At 57.6% G+C, this 25,352-nt stretch overlaps 1 protein-coding gene across 9 annotated transcripts in view; it reads left to right on the forward strand.

Annotated features, from left to right (window-relative positions):
• Positions 1–1,436: 1,436 nt before the first annotated feature.
• TCF7 (transcription factor 7) overlaps positions 1,437–25,352 on the forward strand; it is a 32,548-nt gene continuing 8,632 nt past the window's right edge. For 2 of the 9 annotated variants that reach the window (XM_032837752.1, XM_032837754.1), the window contains exons 1-5: positions 1,437–1,703; positions 1,869–1,935; positions 2,440–2,564; positions 24,251–24,362; positions 25,150–25,240. In XM_032837752.1, coding sequence (XP_032693643.1) covers positions 1,452–1,703; positions 1,869–1,935; positions 2,440–2,564; positions 24,251–24,362; positions 25,150–25,240 — 647 coding nt within the window. In that variant the 5' untranslated portion in view covers positions 1,437–1,451. Of the gene's footprint in view, positions 1,704–1,868; positions 1,936–2,152; positions 2,565–23,097; positions 23,451–24,250; positions 24,363–25,149; positions 25,241–25,352 lie in introns of those variants that run through there. The other 7 variants (XM_032837746.1, XM_032837745.1, XM_032837747.1 and 4 more) reach the window with 7 other exon arrangements.

The raw sequence follows: 25,352 nt of genomic DNA on the forward strand, positions 1-25,352 counted from the left end.
GAGGGGCGGCGCGGCCCTCTTCCGGCCCGGCTTTGCGCCGCTGCCAGGGGTCCCGTGGGCCTCCGAGCAGGAGAGGCGTCCAAGACACCCTCCTTCTCAAATACCCACTGTCCCTGTGCTCTAGGGAGAGATGGGGAAGTCTACACTGAATCCAACTCAGAAACCAGCTGGGGGGCTGCGGTTCACTGCACCGCGACTCTAAAGGACGTGTGTCTTTCGCAGATACAGTGGTGGAGCCGAGGCCAAGCGTGCTGTGGAGGCCTGCGTGGACATGGCCCCGGGTGCATTGTAGACATGATGGAAGCTGGCGCATGTTCCCGCTCTCCTCTGACCCTAATGGAGCCCGTAACCTGGATCTTGCGAGAGTCCGCGGGCGTCAGGCTCCGAGTCCATTGGCTCCATGGGAATGCGACTTCCCGTGTTGAGTTGCTTCTGATGACCCACACCTCGTCGGAATCCCGCGGCCCACGTGTCCGCCCAAAGCCTCCCATCCCTGGGCCCCAGGTTCTAGGCTTAGAACTGAGTTGGGAGGGAGGGAGGGAAGGAGGGGGTGGGTGGCTGAAGGATCCTCACGAGGTTTGGGGGATCCTTCCTCCTTGTTCTCTTGGCTCTGTTCGCGCCTCAGAGATGCCACAGGGCTGAGAGGCACGTCACAGATATGTGGTGCACGAGCCCCGCATGCAACAGGCATTCCATAAATGTGCGAGGGGAATATGCTCGTGTTAGGGTTGTATCTGGGCTGCCTGGAAGGAGGTCCCAGACCGGCCTAGGGTTGGAGAACAGGACAGAGAACGGGAATTTGAGGAATCCTAACCCTGAAAGCCGGGGTTCGCGCAGTCTCCAACAGCCTCCGACCTCCAGGAAGCCTCCAGTGTCAAGCCCTGGACGCACTGGCCGGCTCGCCGACGCAATTACACCTTGGCTTGCGTTCCAGCTCCCGCCTCAGGGCCTAGGGGATCCGGTCCCTCGGCACTTGGGGGAGAAACCTGGGTGCAGAGCGGGAATCCCTTATTGTAGGTGAGGAAGCTGGGTGAGGAGTCTCCTTTAGAATTCCCACATTTCGGAAGAAAGGTCCGGACGCCAGAGTGACGCCGGAGAGAGCGAGCCCTTTAAGATCGTGCGCGCTGCTCGCGTCCCAGCCTCTCCGAGGAGAGGAGGGGCTGGGCGGGGCGACTTTGCCCCCCGCCCACCCATAGGGCCCGCCCCCGGCGTTCCCGCCCCGCCCCCACCGCACTCGGCCCGCGGCGCCTTTGATGTTCGGACCCGCCAGCTCTAGGAGCCGCTCAGCCTGGCGCCCGCGCCCGGCGCCCGCAGCCCGCCCAGGCGGAGTCAGCCCGCGCTCCGCCCGCCGTGCTTCGGGTTCGGAGGTCCGGACTCCGGGCTCGCCGCCTGCCGGGCCGGTTCCGCGCCCCGAACTCCCGCGCCCCGCGCCCGGGCGGGCGGAGCGCACCATGCCGCAGCTGGACTCCGGCGGGGGCGGCGCGGGCGGGGGCGACGACCTGGGCGCGCCTGACGAACTGCTGGCCTTCCAGGACGAGGGCGAGGAGCAGGACGACAAGAGTCGCGACAGCGCCGCGGGCCCCGAGCGCGACCTGGCCGAGCTCAAGTCGTCGCTGGTCAATGAGTCCGAGGGCGCGGCGGGCGGCGCGGGGGTCCCGGGGGCCGGCACCGGGGCCCGCGGCGAGGCGGAGGTCGGGGCTGAGGTGAGCGCCGGCCCGTGCCCCGCGCCTCTCCCGCGCCCGCCGTCCCCCGCGCCCGGCCGGTCCCGCCCCGCCCTCCCGGGCCCCCGGGGTACCCATCTCTCAGACCCCTCCTGCCCCGGGCCGCGAGCTCGGCGCCCCTCACGGCCCCTCTGGATCTCCCCGCAGGCGCTCGGACGGGAGCACGCTTCGCAGAGACTTTTCCCCGACAAACTTCCAGAGTCTCTGGAGGACGGTGAGTTTCGGCCCGCCTCCCCTCCACCCGCTAAGGGTCCGGGTGGGACAGGGGGGCCTCGGAGGACGGGGTTGGGGGTCCGGAGGGCCACCCCCCACGGCAGATCTAGGAGGCGGCAAAGCCAGGGCGGGGGGGAGTGGGGGGCGGGTTTCCCGGGCGCCGCCGGGCTCGAGTCACTTCCGGTGCCCTGACCTTTATAGGAGTAAACAGACCCCCGCCATCTCCGCCTCCCCTCCTGCCCAGGTGACTGCCTAATCCCCAGCCTTCAGGAGAAAGCGTTGGCTCAGGTTCCTTGGCCAGAGGGCGGGCTGGGGGTCAAGTAGGGGCCGCCAAGGGGAGGCCTGAACTCGTGGTCCTTCGTCCGAACTGAGGCACCCGGGACCCGTGCCTTCTCCGGTCACACACGTGAGCGGGACCCCTCGGCAGTTCTTTCTCTGGAGAGCAGACTGCCTCCAGCCCGAGCCACCCTGTTGGGCACGTCTGACCCAGCTGTGGTTTTTCCAGGCCTGAAGGCCCCGGAGTGCGCCAGCGGCATGTACAAAGACACCGTCTACTCCGCCTTCAATCTGCTCATGCACTACCCTCCCCCCTCGGGAGCAGGGCAGCACCCCCAGCCGCAGCCCCCGCTGGTAAGTGGCCCCGGCAGCCTGGGGCAGGCCTTGTGCCTGTTACCTCCTTGACCAGGTATGTGGGACATGGGCAACAAGTGACTTCCGACTAGAACAAGATAGATGAGAACTGTTCTGGTGCCTTTTCCCTTACACACCCAGTGGGATCTGAACCAGGAGAACTTTGCTGAAGGAAGGAGAGAGACCACCCTAGGCACCCCCTTCTCTCCAGCTGTTGGCTTTTGTCTTCCTAACTTGCTCACAAGCAGGTGCAGGCCCTTGTCCTGGTGCTAGGTAATGCCAGGGTAGAGTCTTTTCCCAGAATTTTTGAGCTAACACCATCCCCTCCCTTCCCGAGGGTGGTGTTGGTAGTGTGATCTTAGCTGTGGGGTTTGCAGTTTGCCTACTCCCCCAGCCTAAGCCCCAAGCCTGGGTGTTTGGAGAAATGGGCAGAAAGGCTAGTGTGTTTCAGAGCTCCTCCTTGTGCAGGAGAAACAGGCTGTACTCACTCTCCCCTTATTGTCATGAATACCCCCTTGCCAGAGAAAGACCCTGAACGCTAGGTGTAGAAAGCAGGCTTTTATGAGACTGGTTTGCTTTCATAAGCTCTGGGAAGGGTTAGCAGAGGTATGTCAAATCAGGGGTGTGGGTAAGGGGCCCGTTTAATGATTTCACTAATTGAATATGTTTAAGCGCTTCAAAAAGATTCTGTTATTGTTACAAACCATGCTTTTCTGCCTCATTGGTACAGATGATCTAAGGGGTGAAGAGCCTATTCTGAGTGCATTGGAGCAGTACAGCTACACTTAAAAAAAGTTGAGATTAGTGGTTCAGACTGTCCTCAGCTGGCCTAAGTCGAGGGTGAGATTAGAGCGCCTGGAGTACACCAAGTGTTTGGGGAACTCTGGTGGCTGCAAATGGAGGCCCAGTGCGGGAGGCTCCCATGGCTCGTTGGGGGGGTCACCCCGAGGGAAGAGGATGACTGCCAGGCTGTTTCAGATCGGGAGGGAGGAGGCTTGCTTCTGAAAGCTGTTTTCATGCTGAAGCTGCTGGGAGGTGAGAAGACAGATTGAGGCTTCTCTCTAGAAACCCCAGAATGGAAAACTTGGTTAACTGTTGACTATAGAAATGAGCTCCTTGCCCCTTGGACTCCACGTTTCCTCATAGGCAGAAGCAGCATGTTGGTTGAGTGGTCCTTCTGCTCTAGGGTGGCTCTGTCTCTGAGGTGCTCACTTCTTGCAAGTCTATGGGGCGAGGGGTTGCCCTCTGACCTTGGCACCTGATGCAGAGCCTCTCCCCAGAGACCTCCACCCTACTCAAGCGGATGCTCAGCATAGATGCTTCCTGGGTTTCTTAGAATGTCTAAACCCTTAGATTTTGGGCCAACTTGATCTAACACAGTGCTGCCAAATTGCTGGCAGGTGAGTTGCTTGCAAAGGGTGCTGGGGTCACCGTGACAGCCTTGGGTAGACGAAAGGCCTAGGCCCTAGAACAGTCCTAGGAGGGGCAGCTCCCCTCCAGGCTCTTGTGATTCCACAGCGGTCCAGGGAAGAGGCAGGATTTCTGTGTTCCTTTCATGGCCTGGGCCAGTGGGAGAGTGCCCAGAGTGGGAGGGCCTCGTTCTCTTTAAGGGTGTGGTAACAGGACCATTTGGTGTCCTTAAGCTCACACTGGTCATAGTGTAGGCAGACGGATGGCCAACTCCAACAGTAAGGATTGGGGTGGGGGGTGAGGGCAGACACATCACTATTACCCTGGCCTGTGTCATTTGTTTTTTCAACTTGGGCATCTTTCTTAAGCTATAGCAGAGGCTTTTCTGTATATTACAGTCTCCTATAGAGGTAAATTCCCTTGCCCTACTCCCCACCCAACTTCAGCCTCCCACTGCCTGGCTTCTGGGAAACACTGGAGGAGGAGGACAAGCTCTGGAGCTGATGTTCCATGTGCTGAAACCAGCTGTTCTGTGGGGCTGGGGACAAGGATAGAGTCAAGGGCCTAAGTTGGGGTGACACCGGGTGGTGAAGATGTCCATGAATATAGGGGAGCCTCTTTTAAGCAAACCTGATAGTTAAAAGTGAATAGCAATATAGGGTAGTTGCTTGTATTAACCTGAAAAGTTGTGTGGACGTTTAAAATACTGTTGGTTTTAAAACGCAAATTTGATTGACTCGATGTTTTGGGAGCACATGTAACAGAAAAGATACTCTTATAGTGGGTCTGGAGTCCATTGTAGGGCCTTGAGGAAAAACTGCCTTTGGAGGTTTCTTCCCAAGCTCTGCTTTCCTAAACCCCTCTTTAGGGGGACGGATGTCATGCTGTCCAGCCCCTGCCCGTGGGAAACTAGGCCCCCGGCCCCCTTTGCCCTCTCTGAGAGAATCCAGGCAGTTGACAGTTGTGCTGAAGAGTTCTTAAGACCAGTCGCTTAACCTCCCCACAGAGTGGGGAAAGCCCATGCCAGGGTCCTCCTCTACCCGCTTGTGGGTGGCATGCCCACGTGGTTACCATGTTGGATGTGTCTAAGTGGGCAGACTCAAACCTTGCCGGGGTGGCGGACCAAATGACCACCTCACAGCCAGCTGCCAGTGGGTAGAGGAATATTTTTTTTCCTAAAAGGGTGCTTCTTTTCTGGTACGTGGCTTCTAGTGAACTCAGTTTTGGGAAGGGAGAATTAGGTCAAAGTTTATTTCATGGCTGATGTTTGTGAAGCATCTAATGTGGGCTTGCAGACTGTTCCTGGCCTCAACCAGTAGTCGCTCCTTGTTTTGTTTGGTCTGTTTTGCTCTGAGATTGGGGGTGGGAGTAGAAGGGCCAGTAAGCTTGTCCTGGGCCTGACTTTGAGGAAATCCTGGGATGAATAAGGCATCGCTCCCTAGGAAACTCAGCCTCTTGGATGGGAGAGACTGCCGGACTGGCGCAGATCTTCTCAGAAAAAAGATGAGGGCCAGTTGCTCTTGTGGTCCTTTCTGTGGGCTCCACTTGGAGTCTATGGCCTGGAAGGCTGCTGAGCCTTTTGCCGTTTAGATGAAATGTCCAGAATAAGCAAATCCGTAGAGATGGGGCACAGATGAGTGGTTGCCAGGGGCTGAGCGAAGACGGGAATGGGGGGTGATTGCTAATGGGTAAGGGGTTCCTTTTTGGGGTGATGAATGTGTTCTGGAATTAGACGGTGGTGATGCGTACACAACCTTGTGAATACACTAAAACCGCTGAACTGTATACTTTTAACAGTAAATTTTATGATATGCAAATTACATCTCAGTTGAAAAAAAGGAAAAGGCTGAGCCTTTTGGCTCTTGCAGAGACTTGGGCCGTTCCCCAGGCCTGACCTCTGCAGCTGTCCCGGTGTGTGTGCATGCCCCCCAAGCCATGGGCTTGGGCATCAGTTCCAATGTGGGGGAACCCAGGAGGCAGTGGATCCATGGTTGGGTTCCAGGCCATTGAGCTCACATTCCCAGGCTCCAGGGTCTGAGGTCAGATGAGGGCTGTGCTAACAAGCCCTGTGGGGAGCAGGAGGTGCAGGTATGAGCAAGACTTGAGCAGAGGAAGGAAGTGCTGCTGACACAAGCCACCATGTCCAGGGAAACTCTGCAGAGATGCACCCACCCAGCCCTCCATAACCTCAGAGAGAGGGAGCAGCCTGGTGTTGGTGGGGATAGTTAGTAGGGTTGATCATCAGCCCTGGTTGGAGTGAACCTTGTTAGAAGGGGTCTGGCATCAGGCCGGGCACCTGAGAGATCACAACCAGCCTCTGCCCCTGGGAGTGCCTGCTGAGTGGAGGAGACAGATGACCAGACTGCCCCGGTTGGCGGGGTGCTGTCACAGAAGGCCCTGCTGGGGCATCCTGGGTGGAGCTGGCCCCCACATGGGCTGTGGGCTGTGGAGGAGGGTCTGCCAAGCAACTTCCTGAAGGTGCAGATTTGGCCAGCACATGAGCACAAAGAGTACCAGGCTCTCCTCCAAACATGCCAGATCTCCCACTTCTCCACTTTAGTCTCCGTCTAAAGTCCAGCCTCGGCCATCACTCACCCAGAAGGCAGTAACGGCCACCTCAGGGGTCCCTCTGCCTTGACCTTGGCATCCCACCCCAAACCCCTGCCCTAACCCCCAACCCAGGCTCCACACAGCAGCCCAGCAAGAGAAGATCCCTTCTTCCTGGGTGGCCAGCCCTGCGGACGGCACCTCCTTGTCTGCACCATATTCTTCCTCTCTCCCTAAATAGCAGCTACTGCACTGTCTCCCTCTGCTTCAAACCCATCCTGTTCTTTCCACCTCAGGACCTTTGCACTTGTTCTCTCAGTTAGGAATTCTCTTCCCTAGCTCTCACATAGCTGCCACCTTCTCATTTGTCATTCAGGGCGGAATTCAAATATCACTTACCCAGAAACACCTCCTGTGAACGTCCAAGTGGGGCCCTATATCATTCCCCCAGGCCTTTGCTGTGTCACCCACCTTGGTTCTCCAGGCCATAGTGGGTGGCCTTGCTTTATGATGTACTCGTTCGTTGTACTGAGGCCAAAGGCAGCCCATTTGTCCAAAGTGTCTCTCTACCTTAGCTTCCTCATTCACACAGTGCGAGTGGTGAGCCCTCCTCCCAGAGTTGGAGTGTGGAGTGGAGGCAGCAGTGCCTGCATGTCCTGGGCTTGGGAGGTGAGGGTTTGGCCATTACTGATCCCTTTTCCCTTGCTCTCATGGCTCATCTGGGGCTAGTGGTGGCTCAGTGGTTAGACTCCCATCTGGAGGGTTGTATCTCTACTTTGGGCCCCAGGGGCCTGGGGGTCAGAGACCTGGGGACCAGCTTGGGACAGGGACACAGGTATATAGGCCTCTTTCTTTCTTTCTTTCTTTCTTTCTTTCTTTCTTTATTCTAAGAGAAAGAGTAAGCAAGAGAGCGGAGGGAGGGGCAAAGGGAGAAGGAGAGAATCTCAAGCAGACTCCCCGCTGAGCAGGGAGCCCCACATGGGTCTGGATCCCAAGACCCTGAGATCATGACCTGAGCTGAAATCCGGACTCAGACAGTCAACCAACCGAGTCACCCAGGCACCCTGTGTATGGGCCGCTTTTTTGCTTCCATACCTCACCTAGGAATTCTTGGGAGGGGGAAGTACTGTTCTTGGAGCCAGGATGGGAGCCCTCACTGCTCAGTCCATCCTGAGATCCTCTCCTACCATGCCCAAAGACTCATCTGAAAGGAACCCCCCTTCCCCAGCCATCTAGAAGCCCTTTGTGTAAGACGTTACCCAGACCGTTCTCAGACCTTGGCTCACATGGTCACCCGTGCCTGCACCCTGTCATGTCTTGCCCCAGTTCTTCCCCTGGTGTGGGGGTACATATTTGCACCCCCAGATGGTGCCCACCGACAGCATCTTTGTTATCTCTCAGGCAGCTTCTAGTTTGCTCACAGCTTGCCTTCCTTGCCAGTGGGAATGATGCTATATACAAATCACTCCTTAGTTTCCTTTTTGATTATTTTCTTGGAGCAATACGCTGAAGGAAAATTACCGGGTCAAAAGGCAGGAAAAATCGGGGGTGTCTGGCTGGTTCGGTGGGTAGAGCATGAGACTCTTGATCTTGGGGTCGTGCATGTGAGCCCCACACCGGGGGTAGGGATTACATAAAAGAATAAAATCTTAAAAATAAAATGGTAGCAAGAGTTAGAGCATTTTGCTCCCCTCTCACGCCAGTTTGCTGTGGGTTCCTTGCAGTGTCTAATCACTCAAAGTCCCAACATGGAGTTTCTTCTTTTCTGTTGTTCATTTAATAGGTTCATGGTGGGAAATGGGACTTAAAAGTTATTTTGACTTGCATTCCTTCCTGACTTGAAAGGCTGTGTGGTATTGGCTGTGGTATTTGGAAAATCTGCAGCCCCCAGGGTGCGGCTTTACTTTCAGGGTGCCATCTTGCTGCCTTTCAGGGTCAGGAGAGCACCACAAAGGAGGCTCCGCCTGCAGACCCCTGCCGCCACCATCCCCAGGGGCTGCAGTTACCAACCCCTGCCCACTCCTCTAGCTCAGTGGGCTGGCGGGGCCAACAGAGCCCTGGGTTGGTCACCAAGGCCCAGTAGTCTTCACCCAGTTGTCTTAAGGTTTTACTAAGCCAACTTCCATAGTTCTGCCTCCCTCCCCAGGTGCTCCGAGATGCAGGTGTGAGTGGGGCAGAAGAGGGACGGGCTTGATGGCAGCCTCCCCGAGGCTGCTCTCGACCCATGGCCTCCTGGGTCTCCTGAGTCTCCTAAGACCATAGCCCACCCCTTGCCCCTGCAGCAAAGGAGTTTCAGCTAAGCTATGAGAATGGACTCCGGGGGCCCTGCTTACAAGTCAAATGACTGCTGAGGTCAGGCTGGATGAGGGTGGGTCCAGCTGCAGGGAGGAGCAGGGGTGCTGCTGCCTCCCTAGGTCCTGAAGCCATACAGTGACACTCCCTCACGCCTTGTGACTGGCTGCTTCCTGCCGCTGTGTACAAACAAGACTCTGGTGGAGGAAACAGGTGTTTTATCAGGTCACAGGGCCCCCCTTCCCCAACAGTATAGTGCACAGATCTTTGGGTAACCACCTTCCTTCTCCCAGTGGGGACAGGAGGCCAGGTCAGGGAAGGGACCTATCCAAGGCCCCTTAGAGGCACAGAAAGGGAAGGCATTGTCTGGAAGACTCTTCCTCAAATACCATATCTGCCACTCCTTGGCTGAGAGGCCCTGCGTGAGTTCCTTAACTGCTGGAAGCCTGAGTTTCCCCAACTAGAAACGAGGAAAAGGAGGGTTCTGACCTCCTTGGGTTCCTGGGGCATGGATGGAGGCAGTGTGTGTGGTGTCCCTGGTTCGCGGCCGATGCTACGAGTGTAAGCACTGGGGCAGGGGCGGGCTACTAACACGGGGTAGAGAGCTCTCCTGCAAAGGGTGTGGTGCTAGGTGTCGGGGGGCCTTCTGAAGCTGAGCTGGGACGCAGCCCCCTCACCTGCTGTCCCTCAGCTCAACAGCTGGCTCCCCTGTGGCGGCATGGGGCACAGTGGCGCCAGGGCCTTGGCTCGCCTGTGACAGAGTGGCTGCTGTATCTAGAATCCTGGTTCCAGGCCCTTTCTCGCCGTTCTGAGCCCCTGCATGCTTGGCCTTGGCTCAGTACAGAGGGGCGATAGTCTCTACCCCACCGAGCTCAGTCCTCTTGAGGCAGAGACTCTCCTGGGGGCTCCCCATTAACTTCAAGGTTCTGTCCAAGTTGAATGAAAGGCAACAAGGAAGGAGAGGCTGGTTGGGGGGCAGCCAGAAGAGCTTCCTGAGAGGACAAGCTGGAACCCTGCGCACGTGAAGTGGGAGAATGCTCTGGGGGCTGGGCAGTTTGAGCAGAGAACAGAAATGAGTATGTTCTTGGTCATTGGAAGGGCACTGCAAAGCCTGGGGTCCATGAGGAGCACGAGTGAGGCTGGAGAAGAGCCAGCAGGGAGGGCCCAGCATGTGACCTTGATATGCTGGCAGCATGGTCCCACAGCCCAGGAGTGGCTGGTGGGCACATGCAGTGTGTTGGCAGCAAGAAGAGCCAGGCGGTGACTATTGGCCAATGGTATGAGTTGGACATGGATGGGGAGGCAGACAGGGCCAGCAGCTGGGGCAGAGTGGATGCTGGGAGGCCCCGAGCTGGTAAGAGGAGTGCGAAAGGTCAAGGGAGGGGGTAGGCTTTGGGCAAGGGAGACCCAGCGTGCTGACACACACAAGGCAACAGAGCCTCAGAGGTGGATGTTTGCATTTTCATTTGACTCCGAGTCTCTCTCTTTAGAGTCATGAGCCCAGAGTCTTGGCCTCCTGTTGACTGAGAGGAACTGAACCCCAGAGGTCAGGTCCCTTGGTCCGCTGGTGATTTGGCCAGGGCATGGAGAGCTCCTCTTCTCAGCTCTGTCTTTAGCAGGACTCTGGTCTGGGCAGGGTCTCTGAGAACCCCGAACATTGACAGCTTCTTCCTTCAGGCATGGGGTCCCAACACTGACAGATCCAGCATGCTTGGGTTTTGCACCTGGGCACCACTGCCCCCCCTTGAAAAGATGTGGCCTTAGCATGCATAGTCTCTCAGGTGGGTCCTGCGTGGGTCTGTCCTGGTCATAAGGTTTGGCCTGTTCTGGTCCTGCTGGAACCTTGGGCTCCCCTTGGCGCAGTCCCCTCATGCATGGAGGGTCAGTCCCTGCTGGATGGGGGCCATGGCCTGGGCTAGGGCCAAGATGGGTGTGAGTCTGGCCCTTTCTTGTGGCGGGGCTGCCGGTGGAGCTTGTTCTGTGGAGACTGACTGCCTGGGCTTTGCCAGAGACATGGCCTTAGAGCCCAGAGGAAGATTGGTGACAGAGCTTTTGTGCCATAGCCCACTCCACAGCCAGGGCTCCCTGGAGGTCAGAGGAAGCAGACTTTCTGCCAAATCCCATAAGCTTCCTCTACCCCTCCCATTAAGACGGCCAATTATTTCTCTCTCCAGAGACAGGAAAGTTGTTGGGGCCTCATACTGTCTGCTTCTCAATGACGAATGCATGGCTAAGGCACGGGTAGGCAGGACATGGCCCACCCCAAGAAGAGTGGGCTTTGGGGATTGGCAGGGCTGCCCCTCCCCACCATGTGTGGGCTGCCTACCCAGGTTTGGCACATCTCCCCCTCCCAGAAAGCCCAGTTTGCCCCTAAGGGCAGGAAGCCAGAGAACAGGGCCACCTTCCCTCCTGGCTGTGTGATCTCAAGCAAATCTGTTAACCTTTCTAGGTCTCCGTTTCCTTCTCTAAATTGGGAGTGGGCTCCCTGGCCAAGAAGGATTTCTGAGGTTCAAAGAAGTGTGGGCTGGAGACACCTGCCACTCAGGTGGGCCTCAGGGGGTGCTTGCTGGCCTTGCCAGGACTGCTCCAGGCCAGCTTCCCCATCAGGCAAGGAAGATGGGAGGAGGAGAGGGACAGGTAATGGGAGTCCAGGCTGAGGGCATTCTGACTAACTCTGACCTGGCTCTGGGGGTAGAGACCCAGCCTCCTGGTCTGCTGGGCCGCCATCTGAAACGCATTACCGATGCTTTGTAAACTCCACATCATTTGGCCACATGAAAGCCTAGAATCTAAAAATAGCCACTCCCAGAGGATGCCCCGCATTGGTGGGGCTCAGCTGACCTCTGCACGCACACCCACCAGCAGGCCACCTCCCTTGACAGGGAGCCCTGACTGGCAGGGCCACACCCACCCACCCTCCCAGTGTGGGCAGCCCCTGCCTGGGGCCACTTTATCTGGGCACAGATCTCATCCAGCTGGTCAAAGCTTCAGGCCCCAAGGCTTTACCCAGGGCAAAATGTCTGGAGGAAGCAGGAGGGAGGCAGCTGGGGCTGTGTTGGTGGCTCCAGGACCCCATTCCCAGCTCCGTACATGCCTGGAATGTCTGTGGGACACTCATTGTACCATCTTACAGATGAGAACACGGGGGCCCTGTGGAGGGGGAGTATTGGCCACTGTCAGGTGGTGGACAGGAGGGCCACTGGCTGATGTGCTGGCGTGAGAAGGGTGGGAGCCGGCCCAGGCCCCATAGTGTCGGCGGAGGGCTGGGCCCAGCAGGAAGGCAGGGCAGCTGCGGATCTCCAGGCTGCTGGAGTTGACTCTTTGCCCTGCTTTCTGTGGGTTCCTTCTCCCTATGGTCTCTGTGACCAACTGTAAACCACTCTTTTCCCTAAAAATAAACATGCTTATGGGATTGGGGGAAGCTTTGTAGCTATCAAAGGAAATAATAGGGTGTTTAAGAAAATTACATTGCGTTTTAAATAACCAGCATGAAAGTCATTAAGTTTGAAGTTTCATTCAAATCAGATGGCTCTGTGGCTGGCCCAGTGGCCAGGCAGGCAGAGGGTGGGTGGGCCCTCAGGGACGCTGAGAGACAGCCTGTAGAGAGCTTTGTGGCAGCAGCAGTGAGGTCTCTGCTGGGTCCAGCCAGGGTCCGGGCAGGGCGGCTGCTTGGGGTGTGCCAGGCTGCGGCAGCCACCCCACAGTTTGCTGGCCAGCTTGAAGCATTGTGCAGGCAGGAGCCGCCCAGCTGTGGTGGGCAGCCCCATGGGTGGGGCTCGGGGATGACCATAGTCTGCGGGGTGTAGGGACACATGAAGCTGTGGTTGCCAAGGCCAGGAGGGTTGATGGCTCTGGTGGTGGGGTTCCAGGGATGGTGATTTGGGTCAGAAAGGGCTGGAGAAGACCTACGGGGCCAAGGCCACATCTGTCCTCTCCCGCACTGGCCTCTCAGTCCCCGCACAGGGCATGGGATAGTGCAGGTGCTCAGCAAACCGTGGTTGAGGAAGTAACGGCAGCTTTAGTGGTCCCTGTGTCAAGAGCTCCCCAAGGGCTAGCCGGTGCCCAGGACTTTGGGTCCCAGTATGGAGACCCTTACAGGAAGCTGAGAAAGTGGTGACTGTTACTGCTCTCTCATTTTCCAGATAGGGAAGCTGAGGCTTCACCTGAGAAAGGTGAAGGATGTGCTGGGACCCGGAGGAATCGGGGCTTAGATTTGGGTCTTTTTTACCCCCAGGTCCATGCTCCTCAGTGCTCTAACACTTTGTTCTCAAATGTGTGGAGATGGGGGCACTGCAGGCCTCAGCGCTGAGTGGAACCCCCCTCACTGGGCTCGGGAGCTGCGTCTAGCTGGGTTCTCTGGCTCCAAGGACACACTTGGCCCTCAGTGCCCCTCACAGGCATGACCTCATGGCCCTGGGCCTGGGTCAGGGCAGGGTACTTTCCTCCTTGGACATCTGACAAGTCAGGGTTGTTAGGACCACGGGGGTTGTGTTTCGTGGTTGGAAGCAGGAGCCCAGGGTTTCCAGAATAAATGTTGCCCTGGTAAGTGTTTCCAAATAACATTTAAGATCAGTCAGGTCTGATGCCTGACGAAAGCGTGCAGGCTGAAATTCACTGTCTTTTCGTGGACACTTTGCTTTATGGCTCTGGTCCTTGCTTAGCTTGGCGCTCAGGGTCGGGCCATTCTGGAGGAGGTGCCTTCCTCCAAGTGATGGGGGGTTGGACCAGAGGTTGTCCTAGGCCCTGAGTCACTGGGAGTAGCCTGACTGAGGAAGCTGAGGTATCCGTGCACATGGGTGTGTCCTGTCACTTGTCACTGGGTTGCCTCCCACCCGTCCCACCATGGACACATCCTGCTGGGGCATTTCGAGAGCAATTTTTTCTGGCTTCTTCTGCCTCCATTCCCCTGGCTCTGGTCACTGAAGTCCAGTCAAGAGCTCAGCAGTCTGGCCTGATAGCAATCAGGCAGAAGTCCAAAGGAAATCAAGGGCCAGTGGACCCAGCCTGGCACAAAGTCCAGCTTTCCTGAAAAGCCTGGGTTAGGGACATGCTTGCTTTTGTCTTTTTTCTTCCTTTTATTTTGTTCTTTATTCATTTAATTCCAACATCAACCCCATGAGATAGGACCATTATGCAGATGGGGAGCCCAAGGCTTGGGGAGACCTGCACCTTCTAAGTGCTGGGGGAGTGATTTGAGCCCAGGCTTCTCTGTTTCCTGCCCTTACAACCATGCTTCCTTGCCTCTTAGACAACATACCTATCCACTCCTTCTTGGGAACAAAAAAAAAAGGATTTTATAGCCCTAGCTGGGTCCCCTTGGCTACCGCTACCCCCTCCCTCTGTACTCCTCATGCTCCCAAGGAATTTGGTATTTCCCCTTCTCCCGTGTATTTTTACACTATTACACCAGGTGACTATCTGTAAGAGCTGTCTTGTGCGGTTTTTGGAACCCCCTGACTCAACCTCATGAGGGGCTCTTTCTCTGAAGAGAGAGCCCCTGTGGCAGCTGAAGCAGTCCTGTGCTCCTTGGTCTGCGGACAGTGAGCCTGAAGGGCTTGGTGAGAGTCGTGAAGCTTGCATCAACTCCTTTCTGCCCCGTCCCTTGTTTCCTTTGGCATAAACTGCTGGGCTCAGTCCAGGCAGAGCCCGAAGGGTGGCAGAAGCTAATGGCAGGAGCTACAAGGATGAGACCCAAGGGAGCTTTCTGGCCATGGCCCCAGGGCAGGACTGTCCTCCTGGGGCTGGTAGAGACAGCAGACCAGAGATCCCCGTCATGTCTTTGCTCCTCAGAGCAAAGCTGGCTCCTGTTAATCAGGGCAGGAATGCAGTGCTGAGATCTCCAACTCTCCTCCCCTACCCACCCTGGAGGTTCCGTCCGCCCCCCGCCTTTTGAGGTGCTGCCTGGGCTCTCTGGGCTCTCCGTCCTAGGCAGCACGCTTGCCCTTCTAGACAGGCCCCTGTGAGAGCCACTGCCGTGGCCAGCGGCTGTCCATAGCCCTCCTCTTGTGTGGAGGGGTGAGCAGAGGCCAGACCCTGGGGGAGGAATGACCTCTCACGTTTCCTTTAGTTGTTGATGACTGAGAAACTGAGTCCGCTCCTACCAGGACAGGGCGAAGGCACCCTTCACGCAGGCTAGTTGAAGGTCAGAGGCACCCTCCTCGTCAGCGAGTGACACAAGAAAGGTTCTCAGCAGGGTGTTAACCAGTAGCGTCAGGGATCCTGGGTCCCTGGTGGGCTGGAGGTCTGAGTGGGGAGACTCAGAGTGAGGGAAGGGGAATCTGGGAGCCCCGGGTTTCACATGTGTGGTCTCCAAGCTGGCCCTGCTCCCAGCCAGTCTGTGAGGTCTGCCCCTGAGTGATGACGATCTCTGGCCTGGAACCCCATGGGGCTGGATTCCAATCCACATGCGTCTCTACGTGCCATGAGACTGGGCAAGTTGTTGAGCCTCTCTGGGCTTCGCGTTCCCTGTCTGCAAAGTCTGCCCATGCAGTAAAGTGCCGAGGGACGACCAGTCAGATGCTGGTTGGCGGTGGAGCTCTGCTGGGTGTTGGCTGTTTCTGCTGGGGGCTTGTCTCTAACTCTGTGTCTCTAACTCTGTGTCTCTGCTCTTTTCTTCCTGCCTTTCCTACAGAGCCTGTTGGCTTTAATCCTAGGGGAGCAAAATCTCTGGACTTCCCCAGGTCCCTCACTGCAGAGCCTTGCTTTCCCTCCGGCCACAGGCAGGCTGAGCTCCAAGGTGCTGCTGGCCTGCTCAGCCCATGGCAGGCTCCTGAGCAGCCAGGCTCGGGAGAGGCGCTGGCAGGGGGACTGCCTGGGCGGGGAGGGCGGGGAGGGCAGGGCAGCTGCACAGTCCCCACACCGTGGGGCAGTAGCATCAACTAGCAGCTCGGCTGCAGCAGCTCCCGGAAGCGTCTACTTTCCTCTAAAAACATCCTGTCCTAAGGGGCGTTCACCTCAAAGAGGAGGAAGGAAAACACAAGTAAACGAATGCACAGAAACCACGGGAGGCTGTGGGCCAGGCCACTCAGCTCAGCGAGGTTCACCTAGCTCAGAGGGAGCCTCGGGGCCAGGCTGGGTCTAGAGCAGGCCTGTGGTTTGCCAAGGCCTCATGCAGGGACTCTGGTCCTCACCTCTGCTGTGGCAGGGCCCCGTTATCTGATGTTGAGACCAGGCAGCTGGTAGACTGGCCACACACACCTGGCAGGGCTCTGTGCAATCATGGCAACGGTACTCTGCTGGCAGGTGGGACCGAAGCCTCCCGGTCCCGAAGGGTGTGGTCCAGCCATCCCCCAGTCCTCCAGCTCGGCCAGCCACAAGGCCACAGCTCCATGCTCTGTGGTGGGTGTCTGGCACAAGGCGTCCGGCACGCTGTGGGCGGGGAGCTTTCGGGCTGTCCTCTGGAGAGCACCATGTCCTGGGCAGCAGGGCCCTGAGTGGGGGTTGGGGATGAAATGGCACGGGCCCTGCTAGGGTCTGCCTGTGGAGGTAGGGTCTGCCGGGACCCACACACATCAAGGCCCCATTGATATGTGGGCAAGTCCCGTTTGGAAGGCCTGGATGGCTTGCTTTCTTCTTGGAAACTGACCCTCAGTGCCCCAGGCCTTGGGGGAGCTTCCCACTCTGCAGTTGGCTGGATTCCATGGCAACCACTGGTGCTGGACAGTGGGTGCCAGCTGCAGACACGGGTCTGGGGGGCTGTGGGACTCCCTGGTGGGCCCTAGAGGTGGGAGAGGAGCCAACAGGAACTGACCAAGGCCACAGTGGATGCTTGGGGCCAAGCCCTGGATGGAGCCTGGCTCTTGGCAAGGCAGAAAAGAGAAGTGAGAAGTGGAGGGGACTTCTGAGCATGGCCAGTGTGGGGGGCTTTGCAGGGGAACAGGCCAAGGAGCTGAGGCCCAGCCTATACTCATGCACCCCGAGCCATATGCCCTCGTGTGGGCCCAGGTGTCTGTCGACAGGAAGATGTACTTTTTCTAATTAGCACAAAGGCTCCATATGAACTAGCAGCAGCCTTGGTTTAGACTTTCCGGGTATTCTGACTGCCAAAATATTGCAGGCAGGAAGAGATTGGGGGCGGGGGTAGGAGGCAGCATGGGGTGTCAGATGTCAGACAGAAGGTCCCTGACTCCAAGCAGTGGCCTCAGCTCTTCCCAGCCTCCCGAGTACTGCTACAATCTTGTGCCCAGCTCAAGCCTGGGTGCTGTCCAGTGCTGCCACATCCTCCCCAAACACTGGCTCGTGCTGGGACACCCCCCCCCAGCCCCGCTAGAGAACCCCCCGCAGCCTTGAGGACCCAGCTTTAACTGAGGTAACAGAAACAGTGCAGGGTACTAGCTCCGATCTTGGGAAGCAGTGGAGCTAGACGAGTAAACAGTCGCCTCAGCACAGTAGGGTCGATGCTGTGGTCGGGAGCCACAGCAGGGAACCCCTGCTCACACGGGGAGGGGAGGAAGGGCTTCCTGGGGAAACCTCATTTGTGATGAGACCTGTGAGATGGGTGGGAATTGGCCAGGCCAAGTCAGGGAAGAGTTCTTGAGGCAGACGGATGAGCAGCCCCTGTGCCTGGAGCATGGGGGGTGTGCGGCGGGGGAGACAGTGTGGCCATCTGGCATCACCGAAGACCCCGAGAGCCCATCAAGGGCCCCCAGTACGGACCTGATAGAGGACTGGGCTGCATGGCTAACGGGCAGTCTTCTCAAGCTCAGAGCCTCACATGCCTGGTGTCTCGAATAGCTTGTCACCTGTGACATCTCCAGTATGCACGGTCCCCTCTGTGCACCTACCAGGAGAGAACAGTAACTGGACCAGTAGTCCACCTCTCTGTCTAGTCAGCCTCTGCCCTGGAGGGAACACGAGGCTCGAGGTGTGGATCTGCCACTCCCGTGGGTTCATCCCCACAGGTGTCTCTCTAGCTCCAGCACTGGGAGCATAGGGAAGAAGGGGGCTGAAGTGTGCTCCATGCGGATGAGGGGGGTGGGGTGGGCAGAGGTTCTGGGGCACCAGGGATTCTGGAGGCCTTTTGTTCAGCAAGTCTTAGTGGATGGGCCAAGTCCAGAACCCAGACAAGCGGAGATGACTAACAAGCCAGTTCTGCCTGCTACCTTGGGGGACCCCAGCCAGGTCACAGTCCTTTCCAAGGAAGGGACCCTTAGACTGAGGTCAGAATGCGCGGCAACGCATGGAGAGAGCAGGAGGAAGCATGGAGAATTACGAGGGGACAGGGAGGAGGTGGGCCAAGGCACCGAGGCAGGGAAGAGCGAGGTACCTGGGCAGGAGAGGGGCAGGCCTGCGTGGCCGTGCCAGGATGAGTGGCGGTACCGTGCCGTGAGGCCTTGGCGGGTCCAGCTCCCGCCATCAGGGGGCTCATGGTGCCAGCAGCCCTGGCAGGTAGGCAGGCAGGCAGGTGGTGTGGCCTGAACTGTAATTCCAGGGGCCCTAGAACCTGCCGGTGCATTTTGAGAGTCAGGGAAGCAGTGGCTCAGATAACTGAGCAAGCAACCAGGAGAAGGGAGCCGAGTGGGCTGGCACCCCCGGCCCTGCGCCCCTGGGTCCGTCCCTGAGAACCGTAGGCCTCTGTTGTACGGTGTGCAGCACCACAGCTCTGCCACTTACTGTGGGATCTCAGGCAAGCTGTACAGCCTCAGTGTGCCTCAGTTTCTTCTTCTGTCAGGTGGAGAGAATATTTATGTCCGTTGTTGAGCCTGTTAGGAGTTACACTCTGGAGGGCTCTCAGAACTCTGCCTGCCACATGGTAGCTGCCCACTTACCATTAGGAAATGCTTTACCCTCAGCCCGAAACATCTGTTTGGCCTGGCACCCAGGTGCTCAGTGATATGAGCTGACTGACCGTGTTTGCTGGTAGTGATCAATGGAGAATCTGTGGGTAGGGGGTGGGGGGCATGTGTCCTGGCACAGTCCCTGCCACAGGGAGGCCAGCTCGGGAGGCCTGCTTGGGAGGCCTGGTCAGGCCTCACGCACTCCCCACCCCCATGCGTGAGGCCAGAGGAAGCGGCAACTTTCTTCGCTGGGAAAGTGTTGTGGGGCTCAAGCATTTGGGGGTTTTCAGAGTCAACCGTCAGAGGCGAGGGAGTTTTCTCTGCTGGCGGTGGCAAGGGCTCTCAGGGTGCATGCGGCCTGTGAGCAGACCGCTGCGGTCTGCAGGGAAAATGCCGACTGTGTTTATTTTTCACCTGAGCCTGCAGGAAGTAGGGGGGCGAGGGGGTGAGGGAGGGCAGCCCAGCCAGGCCCCAGCTCAACCTCAGAGCAGAGGAGACCTGCCCCGGGGTCCCTTATTTCCACCACCTCCTGTCCCACCCTGCCTTTGGATCCCCCTCCCAGCTCCAGGCTCCTCAACAAGAGGAGCAATGCTGAGGCAGCACAGTGAGGAGTTTCCAGCCATGGGCTAATGAACGTGTCCCAGAGATGACGACCACCCTTGGGACACTGGATTTTGAGTCAGAAGAGTGCCGAGCAGGAAAAGCCACGCGCCAGCAGGAAGGATGGCTTCTGCTCAGGCTGTGGCAGACCCGGCCTCCCAGCCCCAGGGTCTCTGAGTCCTGGACTTATCGTGCGTGTGTGTGTGCATGTGAGAGAGTATGCGGTGGGGGTGTGCTGGCAGAGGCAAAGTCCTGAACAGGGAGTCCGGGCTGCTGAGTCTTTTGTGTTGGCATTGTACCACGCTGTGAAGGGCAATACTGAGGGGGCCGCTCCGTGCTTGGCATTCTGCCCGCAGGTGAGGGAGGTGAGCTTGTGCCCTCCCATACACTCAGGATCTGGTGGGGAGAGTCCGCCCAGGCCTGCCCCCTTCTTGTGGAGGTTGGGCAGTCAGTATCAGAGGGAGGAGAGGGGGCAGCTTCAGTCATAGGGCTCCCCATACACATCCCAGGCCCCAGGCAACCCCACCTTGTCTGGGCGGCCTGGACCTGGGACAGCCTTGTGCTGAGGCCATGGAGCGGGACGTTCCACGGGCTGAGGGGGGCTTGGGGCACTGGGCCCTACGCCAGATGGTTCCTCCTGGCTACCAGCTCAGACATGAGGGGGCTGGGGAGTGAGGCGGAGGGGCAGCCTGCATCAACGTGGGAAGGACTGGCCAGGCCCTCAGTGCCCTGCTCTAGAGCCCTGACCACCCCACGGCCTCCAGTGGATGGCAGGCTCTTTGCCCCACCCCTGCCCCCCTGTGGTTTGGCTGCAGACTCCTGTTTAATTAGAGGCTTTCCCCAGTTCCCAGTGAAGGGTGGTGGACAGGATGAGCCCTCTGACCATCAGGCAATGCCTCCTACCTCCCAACCCCCACTCAATATCTGTTCCACACATGCATCCCAGGCCACAGGCTGTAGGCTGAGCTGGATTTGGGGGTTTCCTAGGCCTGGCTGTGCTGCACGTTGGGCCTTAGCCAGCCTGGCCTAGGACAGTCAGCTCTGGTCCTCCAAGAGGTGAGACACCTCTCTGTGGTTTCCTGGCCAAAGCTAGCCCTCCCCAGAGATGGGGGTGGGGCCACCCTCTTCGTCCCTTGGAGCAAACCCACCCTACCCCCTTCCTGGGAGAGTGGGACTCTGAGACTGTTCTCCTGAAGCTGGCACCTTGGACCCCAGACTCTGGTTCTAAGACTTCCTTCCATGGGTCCCACTCCACCAGCCAAACTTATAGTTCTGGGGGGCCCAAGAGCCAGAGTCTGGGCCTAGATGGCAAGGCCTTCTCTGAAGTGGGAGCTTACATTCAAAAGCCCCCAGGCCAGAGGGACCTGTGGAGGGTGTTCATTCCACCTACTGGGCCAGGGTTCCAGGCGTTTGTGCCCTTCAGTGGTGAATGGTGGAATGCCTTCCACCAGAATCCCAGGTTCTTAAGAGACTGGGCCCTGAAGCTGTGGCCCTGTCTGTCATAAGGCCTGGTCAGGGCTGATGATGTCTGGCTACCACTGTCTTGGGGACCTATCAGGATAAAAAAAGCCCCAGAGACTTCCAGGAAGCTTCCCAGGCCCTCCCTCAGCCACTGCTCCCCCAAATTTGAAGGCAGAATTTTTGCATCTGTGATCAGTGAGGTAATCGAGACTGATTTTCTGATTGTCGTTATTCAAGGGGCAAACTGGCCCCAGGATCCTGTAATGAGAAGGTTAATATAAACATCAGAGAGCCTTCGAGCTAGGCTCCCTAGCCCACTTTACCTTGTGGCACACCCTAAAGTGAGCACTAGACCAACGAGAGGAGGAGGCTGGAGGCTGAAGCGCCCATGGGAAGTGCTGGGCGTGAGCAGGGAAGAGAGGGAGGGAGTGGGCACCTATAGTGCTTTGTAGGTTTTCTAAGTGCATTGGCAGCTCTAGGCACAGGAGTGCTGTGATCTGATTTACATGGTTGCTGGATGGAGGATTGATGGAGGGACAGGCGGCCACTGGAGTCATCCGGGTGAGAAGTGACTGTGGCTTGGACTGAGCTGGGGACAGGGAGAAGGAAGAAGCAGATTCTAGATTATTTTGAAGTAGAGCCAGTCGTATGACCTGACAGATTGGAGATGGGATGTGAGAGAGTCAAGGATATACTCCAAGGTATCTGAGCAACTGGAAGAAGGGAGTTGCCATTAAATGATGACGAGGGAGAACAGCATTTTGGGCAGAAAACCAGGGGCTCTGCTTTGGACATACTGAGTTTGGGCAGCATTTCAGATTTCCAGGTAGATGTGGTGAGTAGGCATTTGGGGAGTGGAGTTTCCTAGAGGAAGCAGGGGCTGAGATCGGAATGTCAGTCATCAGATGAAGACATGGAAAGCTGTGACCCTGGATGAGAGCACTCTGGGAATGAGGGGGAAATGGAAAGCCAAGGGCCCATCTTGGGTTAGGTCAGGAAGAGGAGTAGCCAAAAAGTAGGCCGACAGAGAAGCAGCCTATGAGCGTGGAGGCAAATCAGATGAGTGTGGCATTCTGGAGGCCAAGCGAAGAAACTTTCAAGGAGGAGGGAGAAATGAGTTGTGTTCAGTTCTGCTGAGACGTCAAGTAAAAGGAAGACTGAGCACTGAGTTCAGCAGTGTGGGAGATGCTGGGGACCTTGACAGGAGCTGTCTGGTGAAGTGACGGTGCCAAGGGATGGCTAGGCTGAAAGGGAGCCTGAGAATTAAGAATAGGAGCCGAGGATGGGGAGGGCTTCTGCTGCGTTTTGCAGCAAAGGGGAGCAAGACCTAAGCTGGTGGCTGAGGGAGGACTTAGAGCCGGGAGAAATGGCAGCCCATCGGTCCCCTGGTGGGAATGCGGTTGGGCCTGTGGAGAGCTTGGCACTATGCCTGGCATGTGGCGGGCACTCCGTACAGGAAGGATTCCACAGGTGTCCTTACAGCCCATAGCTGCCCCAGCCCACTTCCTCTCTCTTGCCAGCCCTTGCCAGCAAGCCTGAGGAGCCTACATTCTCTGCTTCATTCCTACATGCGCGCTCTGTCCCAGTTGTGTCTGGGGTCAGTGCTGCAGATAAAGAAAGCCCGAGTGTGGCATGAGCCTCCCAGCTTGCTCAGAAAGCCTTGCCTTAGAATAGCAAGGGGAAAGTCACCGCACCCAAGGCCTGGAGACACCACGGCCCAGTCCTCGGCCTCCAGGGCTGAGGTTGCTGGTGGGCTGTCAGATGGGTCTTCCATCCATAGGCAAATCCCCTCTGGCAAATTCAGACCAAAACTGGCCCATGAGAGGTCAGCACCACAGGGCCAGGGAAGGACAGTGAGGAACATTTCCTTTGTACATGTGAGGGGCTTCCTGCATGTTCCTTCCACATGACACAGCACCTGAGGAATTGAGCTCTTGGGTACTATGTGGCTTTACCCTCACAACAACCCTGTGATCCTCTCCTTTTGCCAAGGAAACTGATGCCGGCCACACACATTAGAAGCAGATCTGAACAGGCCAGCCAACTCCTCCTCAGGTTCACAGTGGAGAACCCTCCCGGATCTGCCCCAGGAAGCCAAGAGAGGGCTCTAGTTAGAGGTGCTCCCTTGGGGCTGTGGTGCCACCGCTACTGGGACATCAACCCATGTGCCTGAGGACAGAAGCTGATGAGGCTTTTCCCTGTGGGCAGATGAACGAGCAGGGGACCAAAGAGGTGGCAGTGTCAGCACCTTCCCCGAGCCCCGAGCTGGGAGCCCAGCTTCAAGCTCCCCTGGAGGCAGGAGTGTGGAGGAGAGGGCAGCCAGGGCTGCTGCCGGTGGGTGTGCGAGCTTGTGTCTACCTGGAAGCCTCACATCTTGGCTAGGGTGCAGCTCATACCTGGCCTCCCCTCTCGCTTCACCCTGGACGCCAAACAGCTAATCTGGGGGGCAGGGGGGACCTGTGCCAGGCCTCCTCTCCATGAGCTCCCCTAAGCTTCCCCAGACCTGGTGATGAAGGGACCATGAACATCCATTGCACAAGAGAGGAAACTGAAGCCCAGAAGTGTTGGCGAGTCTGGCTGAATTCACCCAGTGGGAAATCGCACCCACAGGGCGGGAAGGACCCCAGGCCACAACCTCTCACTACTCTCCTGCTCCAAGATGTCCCCGTGTTTCTTCTGTGCCATGAGTCAAAAGTCACTTATTTGTGCTCCTAGCCAGCAGAATCCCCACAGGTGAACTTTCCAAGTGGAAGCTGAGCCTCAGTGGTAGAAGATGTTTCCAGGATTCTGGCTTGTGCAGGTGTGCGCTGGGGAGATGCAGAGCTGTGCCTTGGCCCCAAGCAGCACCTCCCTGTGGCTGGGTTCGCGTGGGGAGCCCCCTTCCCAGTGTGAGTCATCTCATGACAGATCCATGTGACTAGTGTGAAAAGTAAGAGTCCTGTGTTGCTGAGGAAACAGGAAGTGTGGGGGCTGGGTGGGCTGGCCCTGGAGGGAGCCTTGGCTCTACCTAGCCCACCTGCTCCGAGTTAAAGGGTTGATGGGAGCCTTTCTTGTGCGCACAAATCCTGTTAAGCCTGAGGTGGAATAGTGGGTCAGACTCAAAACCCTGAGTCTGGGGGCTGGAGGAGGAAGAAAGAAAACTCCTGGCTGTCCTGGGGTAAGCCAGGTCTTGAGACCACTACCTGATGTCAGGCTGGAGGCCATGAGCAGCCCCCAGACAAGCCACAGGGCCTCAGAGAAACCGGGGGAGGAAGGAGTGGCTGGGGGATGGGGGAGGACTGCCTCAGACCCAGAGGGAGAAAGAATTTCCTGGAGAAGGGAGATGTGCCTCCTGGAACTGAGCGTGCAGAAACCAAGAGGCTCTCTAGGTGGGAGGGCTGCTTGAGCAAAGTCTGGGGGCCATAGGCAGGGCCACTGGACATTGCACGGCTTGAGTGGTGCCCCCTCCTCGAGGCCTGTGGTTTTAACCCTCACTTTCCTTTGACATTTGGGCTACCCGCACAGCTAAAAGAGGCTCTGTCTATATGTACGCCCCCAGCCCTGGGCCTTCGTCCTTTGGGTCTCCCCACATTCACATCGCGCCCCCCCCTCATTTTTCAGCACAACAAAGCCAGTCAGCCAGCCCACAGCGTCCCACAACTCTCTCCTCTCTATGAACATTTCAGCAGCCCACACCCTACACCTGCACCAGGCGACATCAGCCAGAAACAAGGTACGGATCTGGGAAGGGGAGGGACCTGACAGCCCCTGAGCCTGGGGCCAAGTCCTCAGCTTCTGAGTCCAGGGGCTAGGCCCTGTTTACAACTGGACGACCTGGGACTGGACAAACTCAAAGCCCAAAGAAAACATGAGAAAGATGAATGGGGAGCCTGAGGGCAGGTGGTGCCAGGTCAAACTTGGAAGACTTCAGGTAGGAGCCTAATCCCGAGTGGCCTCCCAATGCCAGGATGTGGGAGCAGGCATTTGTGTAAAGCTCAGGACAGTAAAACTTGAATCCTTCCCTCCCCCAGTGAGAAAATGGAAAGTGGTGGTTGTGATGGCTGATTCACCTCAGCCTCAGGGAAAGTCATTCTGAAATCAGCCATTGTCGGCTGTGGGAAACGTGCTGACTCAACCCTGGGGAGGCAGAGGGGGCGGGTGGATCCCAGGCTGCCCAGGCCAGGGGGCCTGCCTTCTGCACACAAAGCCAGACCAGAGTCCCCAGTGGAGAGGCCCCAGGTGAAGACCAGCAGTGGACCGGGGCACGGTGAGGCCTGGCCTTCCCACTCCTGAAGACTCCACCTCTTCCCCTGGTCAGCCAGTGTCCTTAAGGGTAGTCACCAGTCTCTCTGCCCTGTAAACGGAACACTGTCATCATACTGGCATAGTCCTGAACAAACCAGTATGTCTGGTCCTGTAGCAAATCTTAGAGGCCCCACCGGTGGCTCTAGGATGCAGTAACTAGCAGAAGTAGCTTCCAGGTCAGGCTAGATCACTCACGCGGCCCCTCTCCACTGTAGGAGTTCACAGGCCTCTGCAGACCTCCGACCTCTCTGGCTTCTACTCTTTGACCTCAGGCAGCATGGGACAACTCCCCCACACTGTGAGCTGGTGAGTGTGGGCCCGGTGGGAAGAGGGCACTTTGCGCCGGTGAGACCCATACTTGCCCTGTCATTTACCACCTCCCTCCATCCTGTTCTACCAGCACTCTGCTGCCAGCTCT

This window comes from Lontra canadensis, unplaced genomic scaffold (assembly GCF_010015895.1).
Source record: "Lontra canadensis isolate GAN:19392208 unplaced genomic scaffold, GSC_riverotter_1.0 scaffold99, whole genome shotgun sequence".
Taxonomy (NCBI): domain Eukaryota; kingdom Metazoa; phylum Chordata; class Mammalia; order Carnivora; family Mustelidae; genus Lontra; species Lontra canadensis.